At 37.1% G+C, this 19,171-nt stretch overlaps 1 protein-coding gene across 1 annotated transcript; it reads right to left on the reverse strand.

The window, feature by feature from the left end:
- Nucleotides 1-1,297: 1,297 nt before the first annotated feature.
- On the reverse strand, nt 1,298-15,309 carry NUP42 (nucleoporin 42). Its single transcript, XM_005901254.3, has 7 exons — nt 15,177-15,309; nt 12,306-12,534; nt 10,846-10,940; nt 6,118-6,194; nt 5,268-5,354; nt 2,549-2,633; nt 1,298-1,906 (listed from the first exon to the last, which is right to left on the reverse strand). Exons 1-7 carry the CDS (start codon nt 15,286-15,288, stop codon nt 1,329-1,331), a joined length of 1,263 nt encoding a protein of 420 aa, XP_005901316.2. The 5' UTR covers nt 15,289-15,309; the 3' UTR covers nt 1,298-1,328.
- Between the last annotated feature and the right edge of the window lie 3,862 nt (nt 15,310-19,171).

Below are 19,171 nucleotides of genomic sequence, written 5' to 3' on the forward strand. Positions count from 1 at the left end.
GCTGGTGAGTCCTCATCCCTCTGTATACACTATTCTTGGGGAAGGAAGAGATTACTGATAATTTTCATTTCCTTGTTGTAAGTTTCCAAAGTTGTTATAATAAACATTTTATAAAAAGGTTTTAAGAAATACACCAAAAGGAATGAGCATACCTTAATAACGTAAATGGAGGTGGAAGAAAGCCTGGACTTGCTCTTCAATGACCTTTTTCCAGTTATAAAGTTACTTCTCCGTTACTTGAAAAGAAAAAAGCCTAGAAAAGATGCATCTTGAATACTTGTTTAAAAAAAAATGCTTTTCAAAAATGCATCTTGAAAAACTAGCTTGATCATAAGTATCATTAAACTTGTCAATAATGTTTAGTTGGAAAAAGCTTCCTAATTTTTTGTGATCTTCTTTTAATTAAAAAAACAAAGTACCACATGTACCTGGTAAAATATTCAAACAGTTCAAAATGGTATATAAAATATTTCTCCTAACTTGGACACCAATTCTTTTCCCAGAGGTAGTCATTATTAGCAAGTTTCTTATTCTTCCAGAAATGTCTTATGCATCTACAAAGGATATATATATATACAAATGCTCTTCATCTACATGAGATCATAATTTCTAGTCCTCTTACAATCCATCCACTTGATGAGACGATGTGAGGAAAAAACAGAATTACATAAAAATTAGGCCAAGATAAAAACTAGTATGAAACTGTTGACAAAAACTCAAATGGTTCATGAGATGGCCAAAACTGAGGAGGAAAAATTATGAGGCGAAAATGCTTCTTAGGTACTAAAAATAAAAGCTTTTACCCTTTAAAAATTATATTTCTCTCTTTAAGAGAATCTTCTGTACACGAAAGAAAGTCACCATGCTACTGATGTTTATTCAGTAGGTAGACTAAACACTTTAGCATTTTTTCCCTACTGGTTCTAGAAATTACCTCTTTCCTTAAAAAAAAAAAGTTTAAAGGTAAAATTTTAAATGGTAAGACAGTATAAAGTGATACAGAATGAGAAAAATACTTTATTCAGTGCACCCTAACAGTTTTTTCAGTTCCATTCATCATTACAGTAAAAAAAAAGAAAAAAATCTGCTGCTATTTTTTGTTGTTTTACTTAAATAGCTAGACTCAAGGAAAAATATTAAATTTAAGAACTCCTAATGTTATTGAAAATTTATACTTCTTATAAATATATATCAATATATATGCATATACATGTGTATGTGTGTGTGTGTATATATATACTTATATATATATATATACTTCCTCTTTCATATGAACCACTCAAAACAATTTTAAAAGCCAGTTTTTTTCTGTATTTAAAATTGCCCTTTTAAATATTTAGAAATTCCACAGGTGGTGGCTTTAATGGAATTTTTCCCAGAGCAAATTTCTTGGATTGAAACTGTTCCAGTTCTTCTGCTGTTAGTTGATCCTTGGGTGTGAATATTGCATTATCTGTTGAGGTGCTGCCAAGTGAGAATGAGAGAGAAGTAGGTATGCTGCTGTTTCCAAAGGTGTCACTGGATGACTTAGAGAAAGCAGTGTGAGGCTGTGAGCCTGGACTACCAAAACCAGCTACAGAACTGCCACTTCCAAAGGCTGGGGCCACTGAAGATCCAACAGGGCTTGCTGCCATAGAAGGTGAAAATCCTGAAAATCCAGATGATCCAAAACCAGAAGCTGCAGGGGTTTTAAATGAAAATGAAGCAGCAGATGTGATTTCGGGTTTCCTAAGGCCAAAAGTCGGAGTAGCAGCAGCAATGGCAGAACTGGCAGCGGGTACAGCTCCAAACGCTGGAGTATTCCCAAACACAGGAGGGCTTCCAGAAGGGGCTGTAGCAAATCCAGGGCTTGGTTTAAAACTAAAATTCTGAGCACTGTTGCTGCTGCTGTTATTCACAGGAAAACCTACAAAAACCAGAAAAAGAAAAAAAAACTATTAGTCAAAAAATGTAGCTATATTACTACCTTGCCCCCACCTTTTCTTTTTCTTATTTCTGCTATGTTTAGATGATGAGAAACTTATTGGAAGGAAGAAAAGTGAAAATGAGAAGTTAGGACAAACTCACTAAACCCTGTTGGCCTGTCTTTCTGCTACACTGATCTCATCTGCACTCTAATTTACCTTCACTTAAGAAGGTAGCTCTTGAGAAATCTCAGGGATTAGGGAGTGGACTTTCACTTCAGCTTGTCCTCTACTCTTGTTGGAGCTGTCACTTGAAAACAAAACTACGCTGTTATGTACAGGAACAAGAAAGTCCTCATAGGTACTGTTACCATAGCTATGTAGTCCTATGAAACTCTAGAAACACCATTCCTAAAATACACATCTAAAACCTGAGCCATAGGGTCTTTCAAAGAACGTGCCCATTCTGAACACCATTTCACAATGCTAGATGAGCCAAATTCTTTGAAGCTCTATTATGGAAGGTGGTAAAATTTGCAAGGGTGACTTAACATGGCACTAGAGACACCTTCAGGCTTTGTATTTGAAACCCATAAAATCCCATTTTTCTAAATCAATCAAGTCTTGCATGACTTTTCACTTACCTGGTGACCCAAATGTTACTGTTTGCCTATTGCCAAATCCAAATGAAGGTGTTGCTTGATTCACTCCATCCTGTAAATCGGACAGCTATTAAAAAAGAGGTAGGCAAGTGAATAACTCAAGTACTTTTTCTGTACACTTTTAGCCAAATTTAATTTTTCAAATGTGCACTTTAAAATGTCTTCAATTGCTTAACATAGAAAAATGCCCACAAGTGAATATGCATAGAAAAAATGGGCCCTGAGTTCTCAAGGAGTTCAGAGTGATGGTCTGGCTGATGAATTGTGAGTGTTTTTAATTTTATTTATGCTTTTAAAACATTTTCTAAATTTCTTCAATAAACACATATTAAAATCATAAATACTTTTTAATTCTAGATTTCAGTGTCTACAGGTTGATCTGCATTAACCAAGAAACCTAGATATTAGGTAAGGGACCTTTAGAGGCTACCCCAGTTGACTTACTCAAATGCCTGACTTGAAGTTAATTCACAATTACATTATTAAAAGCTTACCAGTAAACTCTATTAAACATTCCCTATTCCCTTAAAATATTTTATGTTCTTGCTATTTTCTGCTGTAGAAATATCTTTCATCTCTGCTTACTGAAATCTTAATCTCCTTTTCAATGAACTTTTCACTTAATCCTAACCTCTAATAAGTCCTTCCTCATTAATACAAGCATATATTATTTCTCTCATTTGAAAACCCTATTGGCACTGTTTTTAAAAAATAGTTATTTATTTGGCTGCACTGGGTCTCAGTTGTGGCACTCAGGATCCTTTAGTTATGGCATGTGGGATCTAGCTCCTCAACCAGGTATAGAACCCCAGCCACCTGCATTGGGAATGCAGTCTTGGCCCCTGGACCACCAAGGAAGTCCCCAGCATTTTCTAAAATTCAACTTTATTGAGGTATAGTTTACATAAAATAAGATGCATCCATTGAGAAATTTATTTTCCAATGGGTTTTCATATATTTATAACCATCACTACAATCAAGATTTAGAATATTTCCATCACCCATAAAAGTTCTCGTGTGTCCATTTCCAGGCAACCCTCTTCCAACCTCTGGTCCCAGGGAACCACTCATCCACTTTTTATTACTAGAAATGAGGTTTGTCTTTTCTGGAGTTTCATATAAATAGAATCATATAGTATACAGTTTTTGGTTTTTTTTTGGGGGGGAGGGGCTAGCTTCTCTCTCTCAGCTTGTGTGATAAATTATCATATAAGGAATGTGGATAAACAAATCATATTATATCCATATAATGGATTAAAAGAATAATTGGACATAAAGAATTGATGCATGGTAAGCCAGTTGTAGGTGGGCTATCCAAGATTCTCAATTACAGAAGGGCCCCCTGGAAGCTGTCAAAGAACACAGAACTTCCAATCTTGAAGGAAGGTCCGTAGTTCTCTGAACTCAGTTACCCCTTACACATTAGCATTGGTGATAGTGGGCCACCTCTCATCTAGAGAAAAAATACTTCCAAGAAGTCCTGCTGCTGCTAAGTCACTTCAGTTGTGTCCGACTCTGTGCGACCCCATAGACGGCAGCCCACCAGGCTCCCCCGTCCCTGGGATTCTCCAGGCAAGAACACTGGAGTGGGTTGCCATTTCCTCCTCCAATGCGTGAAAGTGAAGTCGCTCAGTAGTGTCCGACTCTTAGTGACCCCATGGACTGCAGCCTACCAGGCTGCTCCATCCATGGGATTTTCCAGGCAAGAGTGCTGGAGTGGGGTGCCATTGCCTTCTCCGAAGTCCTACTGAATTCAAATGGCATGACAACAACTGAAAGGCAGAAGAAACTAGCTTGCACAAGAGTCTAGTCATTTAGAAGCAGATATTTAAGGAGTAGGGTATTAGGACTTTCAGTCATTCACTAAGTTCAGGCAGCTACTACTCTTATAGCTTTTTCAGAAAGTACAAAGAAAAATCACCTAGGAAACTGGAAATATTAAATTCCAAATGTAAATATTTTATTTAAAAATAATGCTCTTAAGAACACTTTTTGGGGGCAGAAAAATAAACTTTATCAACAGAGATAATGAATATGCTGCAGTAGTATCATGTATTTTTGGGGACAAGTGCGTATATACCTCCTAACAGCATTTCTGTATAAGACAGGAACATATGGTAAGTGTCCTCCAGTCACCAAAGTGTGTACTAGTCTATATGTGACTTCCCTGGTGGTCCAGTGGTTAAGAATCTGCCTTCCAATGCAGAGGATGCAGGTTCGATCCTTGGTTGGGTAACTAAGATCCCACACACCATGAGGCAAATAAGCCTACATGCCTCAACCAGAGAGCCTACGTGCTGAAATGGAGATATCATGTGCCAAAACTAAGACCCAATGAAGTCAATAAATAAATAAATAAATATGCATTCATATAATTTTTCAAAGCAATTTCTTTTTAAATGCTGAAACCTGTAATACTTGAATTTATATTATATAATATTTCCAAATTTTCAAAACTAGTACTACCAAAATTAAGAACCTAATCCTAAGAATAGTTTTAGAAAAGCATAATTATCTGTGCTTTTCTGACTAAGGAACAGAGAGAAAGGAATTCCAGAACCTTGACTCTAAATGATAATATATTATGGTTCTTGAGAATGTGTATCATAATTCTTTAGCTTTGTTTCACAAATCCAAAATGAAATTCTTCAAAAAGGCAACAGATAAGATACTTCCTTGTAGAAGATTCTCCAATACTCACCAAAGCTATTGCAGTTGATGTATTTAGACTTTTCAGTTCATTCACCCTGTTCCTCCACTGATTTATCAACTGCTGGACAGAATTTAGCTGAAGAAAGATGACAGAAAAATAACATGTCAGTATTGAGTGTTTAAGTTAAGCTCTTCAACAACTTCATGTCTTTATTTCCAAAGTCACAATAAAATTATAAAACATTTTTATGGCCCATAACTTCTAAAATTTTCATTGACCTACCCCTACTTGCCAGACACTCCTGCTGTAGACCCCTTTCCCTTTCCCTATTCTCCAGCTCCTTGTATAACCTAGTTAAGATCCCAAGTACCTGGCAGCACAGAGTTATTAATAGTTATATTTGGATGGGAGACAAACATGTGTACTGGTTGATATGATACTGACAGTAGACAATAGAAAATACAGAGTTTATGTCATTTCCTTTAAGCACTAAACTTATTCTCACCCAGTTTCTCAATTTTTTGATACTTGATACATGAGAAGGCTAATCTGCACCCAACACTGCATTTATTTGTTTTTCTAGCATTCATCATGGTGTCTGCATGTACGAGATGCACCATAAATGTCTGTCAAATGATGAAAGGGTATGATTTCTGGGACTGATTGCTGAATAATTGGTAATAAAAATAAAAGCACTGGTAGTTACTATAGTCAAAGTATACTCTCATCACTTTAGATAACCAACCAATTGTAAAGAAAATAATTTAGAATATAGTTTTCTGAAAAAAAAAAAAAAAAAAAAGACCTCATCCACTTTGCCAACACACAAGTGAGCCACTATAGAGAAGACAATAATTAACAGCTAATCTGTTAGTAGATGAATAGGAAACAAACTTACATAACTCTGTAAGTTATTGCTGGTTAAGAAGTTATGGTATTCAAGTCTCAACTCCTCTGGTGAAATGTCTGTAAAACCTGAAGTGAGGAATCAATTGGAATCTTTAAATACCAATACTTTTGATAGTATAGTAAAATGAGAAGTGCTAGATAGGAAAATATGCTAATCTTGATCATTAGAAAAATTTCATAATCATAAGGAAAGAATTAAAAAACTAGACTCTACTTAATAAAGTATAAAATTAGAATAAAATATAGTTCATTATTAATATTTGAAGGGGCAAAATTTCCTAAAGATAAACGGAGTGGAAGGAATAATACAGAAAAGAAAAAGAGAGTTGATTCCATATACATTTGAACTTATAAAAAAAATTCTGTATGTCAAAAACTGTAACAAGCAAAATTAAAAGGCAAACAGTAAACTAGGAATACCATAACTGCAACATATATGACAGAAGAGTTAATGAGAATGTATAATTAGCTCTTACAAATCAGTAAGAAAAATAAGCTAACATGGGCAAAGATAATGAACAAGCAATTCACAAAATAACTCAAGTAGCCAGTATATAAATGAAATTGAAAAGTTCAATTTAAAATTACAACTTAGGACTTCCTTGGTGGTCAGGGAAGACAGGGCAACTAAACTGATGTGCCACAACAACTGAGTCCAAGATGTAGAACGCTTGAGCTGCAACCGCTGAGCCTCCACGCCACAACCGCTGAGACCCCACGCCACAACCGCTGAGCCCCCACGCCACAACCGCTGAGCCCCCACGCCACAACCGCTGAGCCTCCACGCCACAACCACTGAAGCCTGCATGTTCCAGAAAATGTGCTCTTCAACAAGAGAAGCCACTGCAATGAGAAGCCCATGCACCGCAACCAGAGAATAACTCCCACTCACTGCATTAGAGAAAGCCCCTGTGCAGTAATGAAGACCCAACACAGGCAAAAATAAGTAGATAAAAAAAAATTTTTTTAATAAAAATACAACTTAAAATAGACACAATGTTTTATTTATCAGATTGGCAAAAATTAAAAATGGACAATCATTATTAAGGATGTGGTGAAATGGACATTCTTCTAAGTTGCCATTATGGAAATCATGGTAAAACTTTTCTGGGAGGAAAATTGTCAATAAATGTCAAAGGCCTTACAAATGCTCATACCTTCTGATTCTAACAGAATTTCTAGAATCTGACCTCGGGAAATGATTGAACATGTAAACAAAGGGTGTTACATAAAAAAGATGTTCATTCTAGTATTTCTAGTAATAGACACACTGAAAACAACAAGGCTTCTGCAACACTAGGTTATGACTGCTAATTATATATATAATAAGAAATAAGTGCATACATGTTTTGAAAGAAATACACTAAAATGTTACAGCTGTTATCTCTGAGATCAGTTGATCTTTATTTTATTTACATATTTCTGTATTTTTCAAATTTTCTATGGCAACAGATAATAACTTTCATAATAGGAAAACTTTTTGAGGAAAAAAAAAAAGAAGAAAGAAAAATGTTCAGAATTTTTTTCTACAGAGACTTACTGGTAACCAGATACCACTAACTCCAAAGACTCCTACCTTCGAATAAAAAAACCTAAAACATTCAAATCAGATCCCTCGATGCTCTCTAACAACTTATCTTTACCATCTTTACAAACTACTCAGGCCACAAAACCAAGAATCACCTCGTATTTCTCTTGTTGCCCATATCTAATTAATAAGCCTCTTGCCAGTTCTAGCTCCAAAACATGGATTTGACCCATTCTGTCTCCACTGCAAGTAACTCTCAGTCAACAGCAGCTGTCTCCTAACTCATTTCCCTTCCTCTATTTTGTGCCCCCAACCCCTGTTCCCAGCAAACCATTTCTTTTCACTTAACAGTCTAAGTGAGCTCTTTCTAATCAGATCACATCCCTCCTCCTGCTCAAAACTCTCTGTGGCTTCCTAGTGCAATTAGGCCCAACATGATCTGGCCCCTGGCTGCCTCTCTCTGGCCTAATGTTATATTACTCTTTCTCTTGTTTACTCTCCTCCAGCTATTCAGGCCTCACTAATCTACAAGTATGCCAATCCGGTTTGCACAAGGGGCTCTGCACATTCCCCCCCCAAATCTTCCCAGAAGAGACATCTCTTCATTCAGGACTCAGTTTCAATACTGCTTCCTAAAAAGAGATAACCACTCTAAGTAAAGAAACACTGTCCCTCTGGTTACTTTCTCTTCCTTCCATCAGTCACTCATGGTGAACCACAAAGACAGAAAATGATGTGGGTGACTATTTTCTCAATTCTTTCAAAGATAAGTATAAATACAGTATCATTCTAGTGGCAAAGGAAAAATTAATTCATTATAAAGACAGTGATTCTCCTACTTTCTGACTTCAGAACCCTTTTACATTCTTAAAAATAATTAAGGATTCCAGACCTTTTGCTTACATAGGTTACATAAATCAATATTCACCATATTTGAAATGAAAACTGAAAAGTGTAGAAAATATTAATTCATTTAAAAATAAGAAATCAATGTGTCAACATGAATAAAAAAACTATTTTCCAAAACAAAAAATAAAAATTTAGTGATATAAGTGCCATTGTTTTATGTTTGCAAATCTCTTTAATGCATGGCTTAATGGAAGACTGCTGTATTATAATATCTGCTTCTGCTATTTAATCTGCTTCAATCTGTTTCAGTACATTGTCTGGTTCAAGTATATAAAGAAAAACTTCTCACACAGATATGTAGCTGGGAAAGGATGACTTTAATGGTCTTTTTAGATAATTGTGGATATTCTTCTTTGGTACAATACCAAAACTTGACAGGCAACAGTTTCTTAAAGGTTAGCTATAATGTGGACTCAAATCATATTAATGATATCATATTAATGAACCAAACTATTAACTAGTTTACCCACTCCAGTATTCTGGCCTGGATAATTCCATGGACTGTATAGTCCATGGGGTCACAAAGAGTCGGACACAACTGAGCGCCTTTCACATCACTTCACTTAGAATGCATTTTTCAACCATGTAACTTCACACACTGGTCATTTGGAAAATATTGGTTCACTGAGTTATCCAGAATTTCCAAATGTTAGCACATGTCATCTTACTAGAAAAAAAATTTGTATTTGTTAACATTACTTTATGTGTGCTCCCCATTTGCACACAGAATACTTAAAAGGTGTACGCTTATAAAATTAATAACTTTTACCTCTTCATCAGGGACATTCTTAAGTGAAGATGTCATTAAAATTTTTTTTTATTGACTACTATAATCTGCTAGTAGTTTGTTGCCTGTACCTCATCAACAGCTTTACACCAACAGTATAAATGTCAACACAGTGAAAATGGCAATTAATGTCTTAGTATTATTATGAAAATATTTCTAAACTTGTATAGCCCCTAAAAAGGATCTCAGGAATAGGGTTGCCAGATTTAGCAAAAAAAAAAAAAAAAAGGATGCCCAATTAAATTGGAATTTCTGACAAACAAATACTTCAAAAGGTAGTATATCCTAGCAGTCCAGGGTTAAGACTTCATGCTTTCACTGCCATGGGCCTGGGTTCAAATCCTGGTCAGGGAATGTTAACACCCTACAAGCCATATGGTAAGGCCAAAGCCAAAAAACAAAAAAGTGTAAGTATGTCCCAAATAGTACATGGGATATCCATATACTAAAAATGTCATTACTTATCTGAAATTTAAATTTAACTGGATGTCCTATATTTTATCTAACAATGCTGCTGAGGGATCTGTATTTTACATTGAGAACCACCGCTTTAGGACATTAGGCATCATGTCCAATTCTGAACTTTTTAAAAAAGGCTTAACACTTATTACTTTTACAGAAAAATCATTATTTAAAATTATTTATTTGTATTGCTTATTGCCTCCATCCCTCAAGAACATAAATTTCATGAGGGATGGATCTTAGCTATCTTACTCACTGCTATATCCCTACCACCTAGAATGAGGCCTGGCAAAAAAGAAATTCAATAAGTATTTGCTGAATGATTAGTAAATAAATGACTAAGGAGTGGTGTGACACAAATACTCACAGAGAATGAGCAGGTAGAGCAGAGACAGAAATTCCAGAGTTCTGAGAGACTGAAAGGGCCCTCATTTTCCAATGACTTCCTGTTCAACTTCATAGGGCCTAGGACCACTCAAAAGCAGGCTTAGAAAACTGTGATGGTCTAGCTTTCAGCCCCAAATGAGCTATGGACAAAAGAAAGTGGGGAAAAAAGGAGCATTCTAAGGCTCCCTAACTTCAAACATTACCTCCAGAAGAGGTATCAACATGCTTTATTAAAAATAACTAACCTTAGAAAAAAAGAGGAAAGAAAGAGAACAGAGTCAAAGCCCAATGGCAGGTATAATATGACTCTTCTATTCTCTGCAGGCAGCTAAAGGTTCCGAAGTAGCATTTACAGGGAACCAAGGAAGTAGAGCCTCTTCTTAGGCTTACAGAATTAGAAATGTGGCAAGTGGCAAGTCCTCATTTTACTGGTTTTCCCAAGGGATCAATATATCTTGAACTATATCTTCCAACCTCAATCTCTGAATTACAAAGTTCTGGTAGAATATTCAGGTATTTTAAACAATGTCCAAACTCCCCTAACTGTAGCTAAATTTTTCGTTAATTTCTTTTTTTGATCTGGTCTTGGTTTTAGAAAATAATAGCGGTAAAACACATTTTAAAAACACATAATTTCTAGTTACCTGAAATATTCGGTTTCTTTTTCACCGGAGAATAAGAAGAAAACATCCACTGCCCTGATGATTCCCAAACCTCCATATCTTTAACAATTCCTTCCCTAAAAAAATAAAAATGGCAAAAGATCTTTTTCTTCTGCTTGGTAAAATTTATCATTGATAATTTTCAGTGACTGTTATAGAAAATATATAATTTTAGATTTTCCACTATATTTTCTGAAGTGTCCTTCAAAGCAGAAGTTTGCAAAAATATGAGCTGCACTTCATGATTATAAATATTATAATATCAAAGACATTTATAATTTTGGTTTTCCAGTACACTGAACCATTAACCAATATATTTATTGAGAACTCACTATAGTACTATATACATCTTAAAGAACTGAAATATAAAATACACAATACTAACTTAACATTTTAAAATACACAATATTACCTTTAATTTTCTCTGTTCATTATAATTAACATCAATGATCATTTAACTGAGAAAGAAAGAACCAGTAAGTAATAAAGAACCATAAAATATTTAAGTAGGTAGGACTTCAGAGATCATTTTGTCTAATTCTCACATTTTGCAAAAACGGAACAGACTCATGTCCATGGTTAATTTGTTAGCAGAGTCATGGATATATTCAGCTCTAAATTAAATATTTCCCTCTTACCCAGGATGGCACAATTAATGAAGTAAGAATGGTAGTTGATAATAAAATAATACTAAAATTTCAGATTTTTACAATAACATCAAATATAGGAAGGAATGTTTCATTTGTCTTATTTTACTTACTCAATTGTATATGATACATGGCTCAAAACGTTTACAACTAGTTCTAATTTAATTATGGGATATAAAAGACTAATGAATATATTTAAGCACTGTCCTAGTTGCTGGGAGCTGAGGGAACACTTACTTATATACAGCCAGGCACTGTTTCAGCACCAGTCATAAATTCTACAAATGTAGAATTTTGAGAACTACAAATGTTCTTAATAAATGATAAGAAATGTACTCCACAACAATGAAGTCAAATGTTTGCATGAAGTAACTGAAGTAAAAGTTTTATTATAGAAAGAAAAATACAAGATGCTGTAAGTGACCTCAAAAATCAAAAACTGCTTTAAATCACCTCATACTTTGTAAAGAACTCATAATTTAACATAAGCAGGATTACCTTAGAAAGATATTCACAGTTTAGTATCATTGATAGAAAAGTGGAAAAAGAGTAATTATCCCCAAGAAGACACTGCACTGATATAGAAGAATCACATTTTAAGTTGAAATAAAGTCTAGCATGACACCTGCAAAACAGAGATTACCTCTGATCATGGATGCTTTTTCTTTTGCTTATTTTGATTTTATAACAATTTAATAAAGTAATAGGATCACTTCTTTTTTAAGGAAATATTATAGGTGCTTTTGGAAAAAAATAAGCAAATGGGTGGTAATTTTTCTGAAGGTTTTCACTTACAGAAGCTTCTTATCATCTTTCTGGTCATCAGAGCCAGGTGAAGCAAATGGGTTCTGAGATAAGCCAAATCCCCTGTTCTTGCTAGCAGACTCTCCAGAATCAAAAGTAGCAAAAGATGGCTTTTCTTGATCTCTGCTGCCCCCCCATGGTGTAGGCTTGGAGAAACTGGATGGCTGGATAACACTGGAATATCTCTGATTGGTGGTATTCCATCCTCTTCTGTTACTACCTGAAATAAACAACAAAATAAATAATTTTACTAGCAACTCATGTTTTCAATCTCTAAAAATTTCATTATATTTTTTCTTATTATATGCAGATATTATGTAAAGATTCGACAGGCACTACATGCCCACTCATTTTAAATTACAAAACTTTTCATTTTCAATTTATAGAATTAAGTGTAATATCAACAAAGGGGCTTGGCTGGTAGTAAAGAATCTGCCTGCAGTGCAGGAGATGCAGGTTTGATCCCTGGGTCGGGAAGATGCCCTGGAGAAGGAAATGGCAACCTACTCCAGTATTCTCGCTTGGGAAATCCCATGGACAGAGGACCCTGGAGGACTACAGCCCGTGGGGTTGCAAAAGAGTCGGACACGACTGAGCAACTGAGCGCACAAACACACACACACAGTAGCAACAAATCACACAATGATCTAGTTTAACAAGACTGGGAGGACTGTAAATCCACAGAAAAATTATGATGTAAGTTTATTAAACAATTGTTTGATAATGGAGTGGACAGAAGGCATGTAACCTATATCATAAGCTCCTTCATGATAAAAAGCTGTATCTGTATCATTCTTTGCTCCCCAATTGGGCCCTATATAGTAGTAAAATCTGAAAAAAAGACCAATGTATTAAGAAGTTTATTGAAAAAATTAGATTCTACCTTCTGTCCTTGATAGACGGGTAAATCTATTTGACTCAGTATTCTGAGAAAGAAAACCTATCCTCCTATTTTCCATATGAGAATTGTAGCGGTAGTTTACATATGAATAAAGTGCATTGACTTCCTCTATTATAACCATATTTTTAGTATTCTTATAACTATCAAAATGAGCCAACAGGACTTTCTCCTTTCTGTCTCTATATTTAAAAAAAAATCTTATCACTTCAACTATATCATTTATTCATCACTTCTCAGTTGGGGCCAAGATAATTCACCACGTTTCTAACTGAATTAGGAGATATGCTATTAAATATGTACAATAAAACTGGAGTGATGGGAGATACACTACTTTAAAAAATTCATCTCCCAATTCTAAAACTACTTAACAAAACCAAAGAGGAAAGGGGGAACATTGCTAGACCAGATCCTGCAAGTAAGGGTTAACAATATTGTATTTTTCTAGAGTTTGATCTTTTTTCCTTCACAACTGAAGAAATTCATTCCATCATTTGGATATAGCTTTTGGCCTTCATACTTCCTGATTCTGCAAGCATTTATTTATTTCTGGGCATTAGGTACACTGTTTATTTAACTAGTTTTATTTACTCTTTTAAAACCCATAAATCTATCCATTCAACATTTATTCTGTACTATATTTAGAGTAAGTCTCCACAGAATGTTAAATATTACATTTTGTTGTTCCTGGAAATACTCACATTTGTCTGATCCCGAGTCCTAATTTTTGGTTTGGAGTATTTCACTAGACTAACTGTGGGTAATTCAAAAAGACTGTCATCTGGAAGAGCTATAAAAGTGAAACCACAATGCAACAAAAGGTTTAAACGTCAGATGAATTGCAGTACAGGAGGAAAGAGAAGGGAGAGGCGATCAGTATCCTGTGGTACTTTTTAAGAACTAAGTCTCAGTTCTAAGAAAGTCTAACTATTCATCTGACCTCTAAAACCTTGCATTGTACTATAGATTCACATCGGATCCCTCCTCTCCTTGAAGACAGTTGCATTATCCACAATTGATTTAGTGAAATACTCCAATTTCGACAATGACTTAGGCCCAGAAGGCAGGTCACCATAGTCCTGCATACCTTTACCTTAGAGCTCAGAGTTCTTAATTGAGCAGCCCACTCTCCCGATTTTACCTCCAATTTTATAAGCATGTGCATTTATGAGGTTTACGGCTCTGTAGCCTAATGGCAACCCACTCCAGTACTCGTGCCTGGAAAATCCCATGGACGGAGGAGCCTGGTAGGCTGCAGTCCATGGGGTCGCGAAGAGTCGGACATGACAGGGCGACTTCACTTTCACTTTTCACTTTCATGCATTGGAGAAGGAAATGGCAACCCACTCCAGTGTTCTTGCCTGGAGAATCCTAGGGACGGGGGAGCCTGGTGGGCTGCCGTCTATGGGGTCGCACAGATTCGGACACGACTGAAGCGACTTAGCGGCAGCAGCAGCAGCTTTTATTAGATTTTCAAAGGAGTTCTCGACTTCCCCAAAGAGCCGTGACTCTGGCCCCACTTACTAGCCTCTCCCTAGAAATAAGTTTAGAAAAAAAATGACATTAAAAGCATCAACGGGAAAAACAAGTACCCGGAATAGTACAATGTTACAGCAAGGAGGCGTCTAGGTCGACTTACGCCAATTCTGAAACCACTGCCGTGCAAAGACTAGGTAGTTTTAATACGTAATTACGACTTGAAAATTCGTTGTTTTTCACTGTAACCATGAATAAGCTGCCGCCCACTTAACAAAATCAGCCGTAATTCCTAATCAAAGGGCGAAAACGTCAGTGGGCGGGGCGGGCGAGGGGACGGCGCGGGCACGTCCGCGTCACCTGACTGGTACGCCGCGGCGCTGTGCCCAGCGGCCGGCCCCAGGAGGGACGCCGGATCCTCGCCCGCCCGGCCCCACGTCAGGCCTTCCCCTGCTCGGCTAGCTGCGAAGGATTGAGGAAAACATTACCTGAGGGCTGCTGCTGCCGTCCTCCGCCGGCACCCCTGGGGCCGGGATGTTCGTTCCAGCACCGGTCTCCGAAGCGGCAGCGGCCTTGAAGGAAGAACTGACAAATGGTCATGGCGACGGTGTCGCGAACGGAGCGGTCTTCATTTGGCACCCTCAGCGAGCAGAGCCCAGAGCAACCAGAGGTCCCGGCTCCGCTACTGTGATGTCATCTTCTTGCGCCTGGTAAAGGCCTTTTCTCTATTGTCCCGCCCATAGTGTGATGAGAGGCGAGGATTTTACCCAATAAGATTTGAGAAGAGTGGGCCCGCCTGGCACGCCCTGAGCGCAACGTTGAGAGGGCGGGATGCTTGAACGGTTTTGCGGAGAAAGGCGCTTAAGAGCTTGATGCAGGGTCTTGTTCGATGTAGGCTTGAGATCTCAAATGAGAGGAAAGAAAGTTGGTCAGGCAAACTAAGGACTTCAGCCCTGGGAGGAGTATTAGCTGTGATTTGAGAAGCATAGTCGTATTTTCATTTGTAACTGCTTAATTAAAACCTGGCCAGCCGTTCATTAGGATGGGTAACAATGTAAGCCAGTAGAAACGTTTACAGGAAACAGATTTAAGGACAAAGTGCAACTAAAAAGTATCATAACAACCGGCATCTTTGGGTGAGTACTACATTCTTAAACAGAGAAACTTTGTTCTTTGAAAACCCACGTGAACGTTGCTATGTGAACTTTTATCAGTAATAATGAAACATTCCACTCGTTGCCTAGAGGATCTAAGACACCTGACACAGAGAAGCAGCTTCTGTTTCTAACCAGGTGCAGAGCTGCGGATAGGGGGATTCCTGGAAAAAAACAAGTTCATATCGTCTTAACTTTGTGGTTTCCAAAGAAACATGACCCTACATCCACTTCTCACTCCAGATCTGGTGTTGATGCATCATTACACTGCTCTGCTATGCTTTGGGAGTATCAAAACTGTTTCATTTAGATTTTACCTGAACTCCACCTTTCCTACTATTCCTACAACTACCTTTTCCATTGTGTGGTGAAACACACTACAGTTCCTCTAGTGTGCCGTCTTCTTGGTTGCAGTGAGTCGATAGATCTGTTGGATTACAGGTTTGTCCCTGGTAGTTTAAAATAAAAAGATCAGCCATTGTTTTTGCTCATATACTTTGGATTTTGAACACAGTGGAATCTACAGAGCGCTGAGAATAACTGGTGCAATCTAGTATATATATTTTTTAAATTCCTTTAATTTCTTTTGGGGGAAAAAAAAAAAAAAAAACTGTGGGAGAGTTACATGAACGTTTTCCTGAGCCACTTGAGACTTTATTATAGACTTGATGCCCCACCACCCAATTATTTTATTTCCTACAAACAAGGACATTCTACTTAACCACAATATAATAACCAAAATTAGGACATTAGTATTGCTGCATACTACTAATCCTTAGGTTCTATTCGTATTTTGCCTTAAAAATGTCCCAATAATGTCCTTTAAGTGACAAGGATGCAGTTCAAAATTATCATTGCCTTACTCATATTTCTTCAGGCTTCTTCATTCTGGAATATTTTCTCAGTCCCTCCTTGACTTTCATTACCTTGGCTTACAGCTATTTTATAAAATTTCCTTAATGCAGACCTAAGTGTTTCGTTAGATTTAGATTATGCATCTTTGGCATCCATGGTCTTCACAATGCACCTGTCAAGTTGTGCACGTCAGTTTGTCCCATTAATTGTAATGTTCACTTTGATCACTTCAGGTGTTATCTGGCAAGCTGCTCCACTGTAAAATTACTCTTTTCCTCTGTTATTAATAACAAAAGGGAGAGACTTTGAAAGTATGTAAAACCTCATTCCTCACCAAACTTTTAATTCACTCATTTATTTATTCCTATCAGTATAGACTTAGAGTTTCCAATTTTATTCACTGGGTTATTCTTTGTTACTATCATTTATTTTCATGTGCAAATCATTCCCAATTGAAACATCTCATGCTTCTTTGAGCACTTCACTTCCTGGCCTAAAAGATGCTCCAGGGTCATCTGACACTTTCCCTGCTCTCCAAGGAGATCTGGGTCTGTTTTGGTGGTACTTAGAAGCCAAGATCTGAGCTCTTAAGTTTGTTCATTGCTTTTGTGATATCTTTGTTCCCAAATCCTTTCATGGGCATTGCTAGAGAACATATACTATAGACAGACACATTTACATCAACGCACATTTCGGTTTCTATATGTATGACTTCACACTTTGATAACCTCCAATTTCAATCCAAGATCACAGAATTAATTTTATTTCCCTTCTGTTTTTTTTCCTCTTTCACACTGAGAAACTTGGCTCCCATTATTCTTAACATATCTATTTTGAGCAGTCCCCTTGTGGTAACCATTCTCTCTTTGTGGCCAATGACTTCTCATCCATGCAGATGCCAGCATGTATAAGGACTTTGCTGGCATCAAAGACCTAAAATAATACCAGTTAGGCTGAAGCTTTAAATGAGGGTGAGGGTGGAGAAGATAAAGTGCTGTGTGAGATGATGAGAGTCAAGGACTGAGGAATGTAGAACTCATTAGTGATAGGGGAGGAGTAGATGGAAATCAAGAGAGTGGGGCCATAGGAAGAAAACATCTAATTTCAAGGTGACAATAAAAATACCTCTGCCTCCCTTTCCGCTTGAAAATATCTCAAGAGGGAAAACAAGCAAAAACTTTGTCTTTGATTATACTAGGAGAAAACCATAATTTCAAACCACAATTTATGAAGACTGAATGTACATATAAGAGTACATAGTAAATTTCTTAGAGGAAGAGTCATATGCCTTTAAGGTGGACAACTGGTGTCCCCAAAGAAGGCTGAAAATTAAGAGGCCTCAAGAATTAAGAACCACCAGGCATTGGAAAAGGGTGAACCGTTCACACCTACCTGATGGGAGATAGGTGTTTTTCTTGACAAAAATGTAAGGAGAGAGGCTTCAGAGTCCAGGACGTAAATACAGAGGGGCAAGTTATGATACTGACAAAGAGGAACCAAACTATGCCTGTTGAATGGTGCTTTGCCTGAGCTCAGAGATCCTGCAGCCAGGAGGACAGTCTCTTCCTAGTTTGCCCTCCCCCTTGCAAAAGGTGGGAGTTTGGAAGTTTTATTTTCTGGAGAATCAGACATCCCAGAAAAGTATCTATGAGATCTTTTACCAATCTCCAACAAAAATAGGCAGCCATTTCCTTATCATATGATGAAGTTCTCTGACACTTCAGCTCACGCTTGTACATGAAAGGTCACAATTTTTTAACATCTCATTTTAAATATAAATGCACAGTCAAGGACCAGATGTTTGAGGACAGATTCCAACAGGAAAGATCAAAGCAATTGAAAAAGAAGTGAGAAGAAAGAGAAACACACCAATAGCAAAAGTAATGTTAAGGTGGCTCAGATGGTAAAGAATTTGCCTGCAATTCAGGAGACCTGGGTTTGATCCCTGGGTGGGGAAGATCCCCTGAATCTGGAGGAGGGCATGGCAACCCACTCCAGTATTCTTGCCTGGAGAATTCCATGGACAGAGGAGCCTGGCGGGCTGTAGTCCATGGGTGTGCAAAGAGACACAACTGAGTGACACACACACACAAAAGCAAACTAAAATGTCCTAAGGACAACCTGAAACAAGACCAACATGCTGTAGAAAAGGACAATCATAAAAAGAAAAATGCTCTTGGAGATTAAACATGGATAGTGCTAACAAATTCAGTGGGTGGTTGGAAGACGGGGAAATCCCCTACAAGAACTGAATAAACCAGACCTTGAATCCCATTTTACAGCTTTGTTATCAGAAGAGGCTAAAGCTCTGGAAAGTAAAAAAGCTTTCTAGTTAGTAAGAGTGACATTTCAACAGAAATACAGACTGTTGGTTTTTAAAAGTGGCTCCTTTTCATGACTAAATGTTTTTGATAGCAACAACTTTTTTCAAGACATTAAAATTTCATGTTCACACTGTGATTTTCAAAAGTATA

The sequence above is a fragment of the Bos mutus genome, chromosome 4 (genome assembly GCF_027580195.1).
Source record: "Bos mutus isolate GX-2022 chromosome 4, NWIPB_WYAK_1.1, whole genome shotgun sequence".
Classification (NCBI taxonomy): domain Eukaryota; kingdom Metazoa; phylum Chordata; class Mammalia; order Artiodactyla; family Bovidae; genus Bos; species Bos mutus.

Coding starts and splice junctions, on each gene's coding strand:
- NUP42 (XM_005901254.3), bottom strand. CDS start 15,288: ATGACCATTTGTCAGTTCTTCCTTCAAGGCCGCTGCCGCTTCGGAGAC. Junction 10,941..12,305: donor AAAGATGATAAGAAGCTTCT/GTAAGTGAAAAC, acceptor TTATTTTTTTAG/GGAAGGAATTGTTAAAGATA. Junction 2,634..5,267: donor CATCAACTGCAATAGCTTTG/GTGAGTATTGGA, acceptor CTTTTTTAATAG/CTGTCCGATTTACAGGATGG.